This window comes from Mastomys coucha, unplaced genomic scaffold (genome assembly GCF_008632895.1).
Source record: "Mastomys coucha isolate ucsf_1 unplaced genomic scaffold, UCSF_Mcou_1 pScaffold5, whole genome shotgun sequence".
NCBI lineage: Eukaryota > Metazoa > Chordata > Mammalia > Rodentia > Muridae > Mastomys > Mastomys coucha.
Genome location: NW_022196911.1, coordinates 112,870,866 through 112,881,502, shown reverse-complemented (window position 1 = coordinate 112,881,502; position 10,637 = coordinate 112,870,866). Strand labels below are relative to the sequence as shown.

Below are 10,637 nucleotides of genomic sequence, written 5' to 3'. Positions count from 1 at the left end.
CTGAGTTCGAGGCCAGCCTGGTCTACAGAGTGAGTTCCAGGACAGCCAGGGCTACACAGAGAAACCACTAAAAAATAATAATAATAAATTAATAATAAAATCAGCAAGCCTGCTTACTGCTCTGGCTGTGTGTGCCCAATGCTTGAACCCAAGGCTCAGCTGCAGCCTAGCTTCAAGTTCTTTTTTTTATTATTATTATTATTAAAGATAAGTTTATGTATTATATGTACATGAGCCCAAGAACTACTGTCTTAGATCTTAAAGCCAGGGGCTGCAGAGATGGATCAGCGGTTAAGAGAACTGACCCTTCTTCCAGAGGTCCTGAGTTCAACTCCAGGCAAGGACATGGTGGCTCACAACCATCTATAATGGGATCTGATGCCCTCTTCTGGTCTTCTGAAGACAGCTACAATCTTATATAAATAAATTTTAAAAATCTTTTTTTTGTTGTTGTTCTTGTTTTTTGTTTTGTTTTGCTTTTTCGAGACAGGGTTTCTCTGTATTGCCCTGGCTGTCCTGGAACTCACTCTCTAGACCAGGCTGGCCTCGATCTCAGAAATCCACCTGCCTCTGCCTCCCAAGTGCTGGGATTAAAGGCCTGTGCCACCACCACCCGACCAATTTTTAAAATCTTTAAAAACACACACACACACACAAAACAAAAACAAAAACAAAAAAAACTGTGCTCACTCAGACTAAACTCCAACTCTTAACTCTACAGCCATGGTAGGAGTCTTTCGACAACTCTCAGGATTTTCTTCAAAAATGTCTCCGCTGCTGAGAGCTCCAGAGTCCGAATTGAGCTAAATGAGGTTAGGGAAGCTGTCCCCACCTCTTGAGGAAACAAAATTATGTAGAAACTGCCTCTAAGAGGTACCAGTGGGAGCCCAGCCACATCCCCACTGGTCCAGGCATTTCATCCCTTAAGACTTGCCTGCCTAAATGCAGGTCGGTCTCCATGACGGCCTGTGAATCATTAAGTCTCTGGTGGCCTACAAGAGCTAGTGGATCTGGCTCTCTGTGTTGAGGGTTGGAGTCGGGTGGAGCCCCAGGAGCCACCGCAGCTTCTCCTCTGGCCCTGCCTAATCATCCCTTTCGTTAAGCGCATTACTGAAAAACTGGTGGCACCTTGCGGTGTGATCACAGCCTTTTTTTTAGTCCCAATAAGGGCTGGCCCGAGCGCATGTTCTTAGAATCTCTGGAGTCCCGCGCCTCAGCAACCCTGCGGCAAACCGTGCGCCCTCGTTCCAAACGTCCACTGGCCGAGAGCCGGGCTGGCCAGGAGAGCGGAGCCCAGGGCTCCAGCTTGGAAGCTACAAACACACAAGCAGGGCCACCCGCTGAGACCCCTGCTGGCCCCATAAGCCTTCTGGGAGCGAGGAGGCGTTTGGTCTCCCTTCTTCCCTGGTTCTGCGCCTCCCAACAGGGCACACGATGCCGCCCTCGTTGGTGGCCAACAGGGTCTCCCTCCGGGAGCTAGCCGACCTGGCAATTGGCACTCCAGAGGTGGGCGCGGTGAACTTTACGGCCTTGCACACACTGATAGTGTCCATTCTCAAGAGCCTCAACCTCCAAGAGGTACTTATAGACTTCCACTACCCATCGGGTGAGACTGGCCGCGGAGCTGAGTTGCTGCTGCGCGAAACCCTCAGCGCCCCGCATGTATCAACCAGCAAAGAGAGGCGCCGGAGTCTGCCTAAGCTATCACAAACTCCGCAAGAGCTGGAAAACCAGGTGAAGGACTTGAGTGTCCAGGTACTGGACCTCACCCAACAGCTTAAAACTATGGACAACAAAGTGCAGGGCATGGCCACGCAAGTAGAGCACCTCTCAGTCACTGAAGAGGAGCTCTCCAGGTCTCAAGAGGAGGTGGCTGAAGTGGCCCAACAGATATCTCTGACAAAGTTCTCCAAGATCTACGAATCTGAGGAGATGCTGGAGAAACCTGAGCCCACAGTCCAGACGACCATCCCGGCGGTACTGAAGCCATCAAAGACTTCCGGCCTGACCAAGGTGGGTACATTGATCCTACAAAGCCACGGCTCCTCCGGGCTACCCTTCAGGCCCTAAGCTACCCCTAAAACAAGGGTACTAGCCCTGGCTTCACATAGCTCCCCCTCTACCTTGCAGTCTACAAGTAAGCTCCAAGGCCTCATAGAAGATGTGAAAATTCTGAAGCAGGCTCCAGGAGAGCTGCAGGTGAGGACACCCTTGGGACCACCCAACTCACGAGTGGGTTGATCCTTTGCCTCTACTCTCTTGCCTCATTTTTTAAAAAATTACTTGTTTGGTTTTGTGTGTGTGTGTGTGTTTGTTATGTGTGTATGAGCACCCAGATGAATGCAATGCCTGAAGACTCCAGCAGAGGGCATCAGATTCCAGGAACTGGAGTTAAGAGTTGTAAGGCGCTATGTGGGTGCAGGAGATCACACGTTAAAGTGAATTTCCTTAAAAATTGAGACTATCCTGGTGTGGTAGTTCCTTTAGCCCCAACACTTGGGAGGCAGAGGCAGGAGGATCTCTGTGACTCTGAGGTCAACCTAGTCTACATAGCCGATTCTTGGCTAACCAGTGCTTCACAGTAAGACTTGTCTCAAAGCAAACAAAGTATGCAGTTTCTGTTCTATTCCTGTGAGGAGACACCATGACTAAGACAACTCTTATAAAAGAAATTGGGGCTTGCTTACAGTTTCAAAGGTTTAGTGTCTCATCTTGGCGCATGACGGGACACGGGCAGAGACAAGGCAGGAGAAATAGCAGAGAGCTCAGCAACCAGACCAGCAGGCAGTAGGAGAGAGACCCTCAGTGACACATTTCCTCTGAGACCACGCCTCCTAATCGTTTCAAAGAGCGCCACTCCCTAAATGAAGAAGACTGCAAGTCCTAGGCCAGCTCAGCCAACTGCAAGTTTTGGGCCAGTCTGGCAACTGGAGAAGTGCTGGGTCTTTGCTCAGCCTCCAGGGGGCAGCAGGGGTCTGAGGAAAACACCCCACATATGCACTGAAGAGGGTGTGGGAGGTGGAGGAGGAAGGAGGGGTGGGTGGGGATGGGGGATAAACTTGGGATTGAATGGTCCAGGTTCTCAGATGGAGAACTCTCCACACCCCAGAAGCTCAGTGTATTTATGACTTAAAGTCCAGCAGACAGATGAACGAGGATGCGGGTTTAGCTCATCTCTGCAGGAGCAGAGCCCTCTAGGGGAGCAGCCTCCAGTCTGTAAATATTTAGGGATGAGATGTGGCTGTTTTCTGCACACATTGTCAACATCTACACACAGACCAGAAAAAGGCTTTGCCATGAGCCATGATTTCCCCCTGAGCCTTATGGGTATGTGTGTGAGTGTGTGCTGGGGGTGCTTTACCATTCCTGCATGGTTCTGAGGATGTGGGATCCCTCACTCAGCTGTACCCGTGTCAACAGTACACATTCACAAAAGACTTCACTCAGAGCTTCCTCCACCCCCTACAAGGGAGAGTAAAGAAATCGGGGAGTGTACATGTACATGTACATCAGTCTTCCTGAGGACAGGAGGGATGAAAAATTGATACCAGAGCCCCATCAAGGTTACAGATACAAGCTACAGCAACCTGGGGACACTTTCATCTTGCCCTGGATTTTCCTGAGGGAGAAGTTAGTCCCAGTGGTTCTTCATGTACTGTCCTGTGAGCACGAGGGACCACAAATCCTGTCACGCAGATTAGGCCAAGGGTTACAGATAGCCCATATAGGAAAGAGAGACCATCAGGAAGAAGAGAGAGAGAACAGCACGAAAGAGAAAAGGATACAAGACAGGCCAAAGGAGGCCCAGCCCGGGGGGACCTCTGGCTTTTGACCCAGCCGAGCCTCACACAGGCCTGGGGAACCTTTGTGTCTCTGGTCTTTGCTCTGGAAAGGGGACCTCACTTTCTCTGTTGCTGTTATTTCCTTTGTTCAGTTTTTTTTTGCGGGGGGAGGGGTGTTCTTGTTTTTGTTTTTGGATTTTTTTGTTTGTTTGTTTGTTTGAGACAGGGTTTCTCTGTGTAGCCCTGGCTGTCCTGGAACTCACTCTGTAGACCAGGCTGGCCTCAAACTCAGAAATCCACCACCTCTGCCTCCCAAGTGCTGGGATTAAAGGCGTGCACCACCACTGCCCAGCTTTTGTTCAGTTTTTTAACTGTTTTCTCCTCATAGTCCAGCTGGTCTTGAACTTAGCCATGTAGTTGGGGCTGACCTTTGACCTCTTGATCCTTCTCACCACCTCTCAAGGGCTGTGGTCATCAGCATGCGTGCAACACCATGCCTGGTCTTTTCCAAACTTTTGCATTTGAAGGGTCTGTTTGGAGTCTGGCCTTAGATCCTGGAGGCCAGCACAAGTTTTAAAGAACAGCTGACGTCCCGATCACTTGCTGGGGCCCCTTGGCAGCTCTTCTCCTTCCATGACTCAGGTCAGCAGGTACTGCTGACACACTTGGTTTTGGAGAGACAAGGTGAGCCTCAAGCTGTAGAACTGGACACTTTTGCTAATGAGTAGCACGCAAGGAAGCCAGGGCCAGCGCTCGCACCCCACAGGAACACTGCTCACACTGTACCGGATTGCTATCTTTACGACTTCCTTCCTTCCTATTGACCAGGAAAAGAACTGGGAACCTGGCTTTCAATGCCACATAAAATGAGGGTAGAAGCTAGGAACCAGAAACTATCCCTGCACTAAGCCCTACAGGCTTCTCATTTCCCCTTCTCCTTTACACCAAGGGGTGTGTGTGTGTGTGTGTGTGTGTGTGTGTGTGCATGTGCATGCTGTGTGTGTGTGTGCATGTGTGTGCATGTATGTGTGAGTGTGTGCGAATGTGCACACAGGAGGGCTGAGGTGATGGTCCATTTCCAAACTCTGTTTCCAGGAACTCGTTGAACGTGTTAATGACCTGGAGAAGCTAGTTAAAAGCCGAGAAGAATACCTGGTAATGTGAGCAAGCTCTGGGGAAGGGGTCCTAGGGATAGACAGAGGACCTCTCTTCAGCCTGGCTTCTCTTTAGGCCTGGTCCCAACTCCCACCCCTGCATATCTGTGTCCTCTGGGGACGGGGCGTATATGCACTCTGCCACTAAGTGGCACCACTTCTGGGAAGAAGGGCAAGTCCTTGCCACCTTTGCTCAGGGCTCTATCCAGAATCCACAAACAGTCAGTTCTGTACCTCTGGCTGGTCACTGAAAGCCAGCGAATCCTCCTGAGGCTGCAGCTGATGACAGCACCCAATCAATCCTGCTGATCCCAAACTGCAGGATGTGGATGTACATTCATGCTTACACATGTGTGTGCATTCATACTTACATGTCTGTGTGTGCGCATTCATGCTTACACATGTGTCTCTGTGCATTCACACTTACACATGGGTACCTGTGCATTCATGCTTACACATGTATCTCTGTGCACTCACACTTACGCATGTGTGGGTGTCTGTGCATTCATGCTTATACACGTGTGTGTCTGTATCATGATCTGTTATTCACAGGAACAATTAAGTCGGAGGCTGAATCTTGCTCCGGGTGGTGAAGACATTACCATGGTCACCTGGGAAGAGCTAGAGCAAGTGATCAGTGTCGGCTGGAGGGCCTCCAAAGGGGTAAAACAAATGGGCACTGGGCAGCGGCATTGGGTGGTATTCCAGAGGACATCTCTCACACATACCACTGTCTCATATTCTGGCATTGGACCTTCACTAATTACTTTGTGTATATTTAAAACATTTTTCCAGGGTGACATTGGCATGAGTAACCCAAATAAATCCCTGGGTTTGGGAATGACAACTTTTATGCTTTGTCTACCTCTTGCTATTGTGTGCTGCACCAGCTTCGAGTTCAAACAGAAGCATGGAGAGAGGTCATTCTTCTTTCGGTCTCCTCCCACATAGATGATAAGCCTTGTTGAGCTTGGTCAGTGCCCTGGGTGAACAATGATGCCCCGGGCTGCTTTTCTTTGCTTCTGTAGCTTTTCAGACTTCCTTTTTATAGTCTACCCTAAAAAGCATTCATCCTTTAACACTATGGACCAGGGCATCCAGAACTGGAAGGCAGCTCTCTAGCAAGCGACCCCTGCTAGTGGACCTGTCCATCTTGAGATGGTACACATGGTCCCTACATCCTTGGCAAAGCCTGGGGATTTTCACATGACCCTTGTAGGCAGGATTTACTGGTCTATATCAAGAGTTTGACGTTAGCCATAACTATATACTGAGACCCTGTTTCAAAAATAACTAACTTGCCAGGCAATGGTGGCACACGCCTTTAATCCCAGTACTTGGGAGACAGAGGCAGGTAGATTTCTGAGTTCAAGGCCAGCCTAGTCTACAGAGTGAGTTCCAGGACAGCCAGGGCTACACAGAGAAACCCTGTCTCCAAAACAAAACAAAACAAAACAAAACAAAAAAAGCCCTAACTAATTAATAAAATATTAATTTTTTAAAAACGTCTAAGATACAGCAGGCTTTAGTGGCCTGGCAGGCTAGAGAAAGCTAAAGCAAAAGACAGAAGTCTTAAAAAAAAAAAAAAAAAAAGACAGAAGTCTTATTTTGCAGATCTCTATTGTGAGCCAGAAAGAAAAAAAAAAAAGAAAAATCCAGGGCAGGCATGGAGACAGCGCAGCACAAAGAGCTAAGTTTAGTCCTCAGCATCCATTTAAAGCTAGTCCTAGAGGTGTGTGTAGTGATCCAAGTTCAGAGGAGGGGAAGGCAGAGAATCTTGGGGGTGTGCTGGCCATCCATCCATGCTGAGTTTGTGAGCTCACAGTTCCATAGGAAACCCTGCCTCAAACAGACCTAGGAGGAAGACTAAGAAAGACACACCATCATGACCTCCTCTGACCTCCACAAGTGGACACACACACATGCACACACACACATACACACACACACACACACACACACACACACACAGGAAATAGCCAGTAAATGGTTTTGCCCCTCATACTCTTTTTTTATTTTTTTCCCCCTGTGGTTTTTTTTTTTAGGGACAGGTTTTCTCTCTGCAGCCCTGACTGTCCTAGAACTCACTCTGTTGACCAGGCTGGCCTCGAACTCAGAAATTCACCTGCCTCTGCCTCCCAAGCACTGGGATTAAAGGCCTGCACCACCACTGCCTGGCTGCCCCTCATAATCTTAATGCATTCAAATTCCAAATCTCCACAGAACCTTGAAGTCAAAACTGGAGAAAGACCTAGCCAAGTCTGTGGGCAGCGTGTCAGCCTGCCTGGACTGCAGGATGTCCTTGCTGTACGGAACAGCCAAACTGCAGGTCAAGAGCTATGGGATATGAAAAATTAATTCCCATACCAACTGCTTCAAAAATCTTGAGCAAAACTATGTGCTATATATTTTGAGACTGTTAGAGACACTGGATTCTTTTTTTCTTTTTTCTTTTTTTCTTTTTTGTTTTTTGAGACAGGGTTTCTCTGTATAGCCCTGGCTGTTCTGGAACTCACTCTGTAGACCAGGCTGGCCTCGAACTCAGAAATCCACCTGCCTCTGCCTCCCAAGTGCTGGGATTAAAGGCATGAGCCACCACCGCCCCGGCTACTGGATTCTTTAAACCATTATGGTTGGGGTTACAATGTATACTTCATTACACTTAAATTTACTCTGTGTGTCTATATATGGCTGTATGCATTCCAGGATGCCTAGGTGAAGGTCAGAGGACAACCCTAAAGAGGTGGTTCCCTCCTTCTAATGGGTGCCAGGGGTTGTACTACAGGTGAGACTTGGTGGCAGCTAGTTTTACAAACTGAGCCACTCAGCACTCCCTCAATGAATATACCCTGAATCATATTACATTTTTTCCTAGAACCCGGCCATGTTCACCCATTAGTAAGTACAGTGCCCCCTCATCTAGGACTCTCTATTTCTCAACTTTTGTAGCTGCCATGTCCATTTTTTCTAGGATTTCATCCAATGTGCCTGTAGTCATTGTAAAGAGTTAACAGCCCCAGGAACCTCTACCTCACTGTGCTAACCCCACCCCCCATTCTTACCTTTGAATGACAAAAGGAACTTTGTAGGTTGAGGGAAAGTCCCCTGGATCTTGCAGAAAAACTTCATCACAGAGGCCCTGGGACAGAGAGCAGCTATGTGGGAGGACATAGTAGGTATGGAAGGAAGGTTGTAAGTTCAAGGCTGACCTTGAGGCTTGTCATAAAAAGCAAATTCAGGGGTTGAGGCTGTAGTTTAGTGGGCAGAATACTTACTGCTAGATCAGCCCCCTAGCCCCCAGCACAGATAAACTGGGCATGGGTTTCATTGTTGTAATCTCAGCACTCCAGAAGTGGGGGCAGGAGGGTCAGAAGTTTGTTATTGTCAGCTACATAGGGAATTCAAGTCTCTGTCTTAAAACAAATAACAAAGCCGGGCGGTGGTGGGGCAGGCCTTTTATCCCAGCACTTGGGAGGCAGAGGCAGGTGGATTTCTGAGTTCGAGGCCAGCCTGGTCTACAGAGTGAGTTCCAGGACAGCCAGAGAAACCCTGTCTCGAAAAACCACAAAAAAAAAAAAAAAAAAAAATATGGCTTAGAAGTAGAGGAGCTAACATTTACAAGGCCCAGGTCTCTTTCTCTCTCTCTCTCTCTCTCTCTCTCTCTCTCTCCCTCACACTCTTGCTCTCTCCCTCACCTCTCACTCTTGCGCTCTCTCTCTCTCTCTCTTGCTCTCACACACATAGACACACACTCACACACAAATATAACAAAATCATACACAGACACACATGCTCACACTCACATAGGGTTTCTTAACTGCGGGTCATCCCAGTTAAGTACCCAAGAAGGCCTTCCGTTCAGCTCCCTAGTGCTCATAAGCAGTTTTCCTCTTTCTCTTCACCCAGAGCTCGGATTCATCCACAGCAACATTTGGCAAGCACAAATTTACCTCAAGTGACTTCCTTCCAAGCGGAATGCTTCACAGGGCTGCTGAGCAGACTCTGGATTCCACTAGTGGTATAGGACAAGTCCCTGAAAGGGTCTCCAGCAGAGATCAGAGCAGATCTACGACTGCATTTCGGGATATGGCCCTTGAGCCATCCCAGGTCATATCCGAGACAGATCGCCAGACACAAGCAAGAAGAGATGAACAACTCCCTGGCCAGATTCAACATGTTGGGATGCCCAGATTGGAACTACTCGGCATGGATCAGCCTGGATTGATAAGCCCTCTGTCCTTTACTACGAGTCAGCTTGTTATAGCGTCCCCAGAAATGTATATCCAGGAACAGGTACCATCAGGACCTGACAGGGAACTGGGAAAACTGAGTTCAACTCAGCTTGGTACAGTTCTACCTAGCACCTATCAGCAAGGCATGACGCTTCCTGGAACAGACCGAGAGGGCATGGAACAGGCTGCTACATCTGACAGTGGTCAGGGACCATGGACCACAGCTCAGCAAGGGTTGATACCAGTTGGCATAGATCAGCATGGATTGCCGATAGTAGGCATAGGTCAGCAAGGACTGACCCCCGATCGTGTGGGTCAGCTGGGACTGGTAACGCCTGTCACAGATCAGCGTGCGCTCCCTGCATCTCTTGCAGATCAACGTGGCTTGGTGTCACTTGGTTTGATGCAAGTTAGTACAGATCAAGATTTTGGACAGTCCAGCTTAACGTCACGCTTTATACAACCTGGTATGGAACAGCCTGGGGTCGAGCATCATGATGTGGTGCGGCCTGGTTTAGATCGGCGCATTTCGGTGCCTGTGGGGACAGAACGGCAGGCTTCGTTGCAGGCTATTGCAGAGAAACGTAGTTCAGTGCCCACTGAAGCAGAACTGCAGAGCCTGGCCCAGTCTGAGGCAGCTCAGCAAGGTTCAGTAGAGCCTGAGGCAGGCAGGCAGGGTTTAGTAGGGCCAGGGGTTGATCAGAGGACTGCCCCACAACCAGGGGCAGATCAGCGTGGTTTGGGGCAACCTAGCACAGATTGGGGTGGTTTGGTTCAGCCTGGCACAGACCAACATTTGGTGCCTCCCGGTGTAGGTCAGCCTACCTTGATTCAACCCGGTGCATTTCCACCTAGTATGGCGCAACTTGGTGCAGGTCAGCAAGTTCTAATACTACCAGACACAGGGCAGCTTGTTGGGGTTCAACCAAGCACAGATCAGCGTGGCTGGGTACAGCCTGGTGCATACGTGCCCGGTTGGGGACAGCTTAGTGTAGATCAACGTGGTTTAGTACAAGTTGGAATGGATCAGCAGGAGCTGAGACAACCTGGTGCAGTTCAGCTCGGGCTGGTACAGCCAGGTGCATATACACCTGGGTTGATGGGAGTTGGTGCAAGTCAGGATGGTTTAGTTCAACCTGGATTGGGACTGCGTGGCCTGGTACAGCCTGGTACAGCCTGGAGTTCGGTTCGGCCTGGTGTGGATCAGCTTGATACGGCACAACCACGTGGAGTTCAGCCGGGCGCGGTCCAGCCGGGCGCGGTCCAGCCGGGCGCGGTCCAGCCCGGCGCGGTCCAGCCGGGCGCGGTCCAGCCCGGCTCGGTCCAGCCCGGCGCGGTCCAGCCCGGCGCGGTCCAGCCCGGCGCGGTCCAGCCCGGCGCGGTCCAGCCGGGCGCGGTTCAGCCCGGCGTGGTCCAGCTAGGTAGAGTTCAGTCTAGTGTGTTGCAACCAGGTATAGGTCAGCTTGGCG

General features: G+C 49.8%; 1 protein-coding gene across 2 annotated transcripts in view; it reads left to right on the top strand.

The window, feature by feature from the left end:
• Positions 1 to 1,221: 1,221 nt before the first annotated feature.
• The window catches only part of Qrich2 (glutamine rich 2), a 27,450-nt gene continuing 18,034 nt past the window's right edge, over positions 1,222 to 10,637 (top strand). For both annotated transcript variants that reach the window (XM_031353051.1, XM_031353050.1), the window contains exons 1-5: positions 1,222 to 2,013; positions 2,131 to 2,199; positions 4,878 to 4,937; positions 5,489 to 5,599; positions 8,843 to 10,635. In XM_031353051.1, the coding sequence (XP_031208911.1) occupies positions 1,435 to 2,013; positions 2,131 to 2,199; positions 4,878 to 4,937; positions 5,489 to 5,599; positions 8,843 to 10,635 (2,612 nt within the window). In that variant the 5' untranslated portion in view covers positions 1,222 to 1,434. The remainder of the gene's footprint in view (positions 2,014 to 2,130; positions 2,200 to 4,877; positions 4,938 to 5,488; positions 5,600 to 8,842; positions 10,636 to 10,637) is intronic.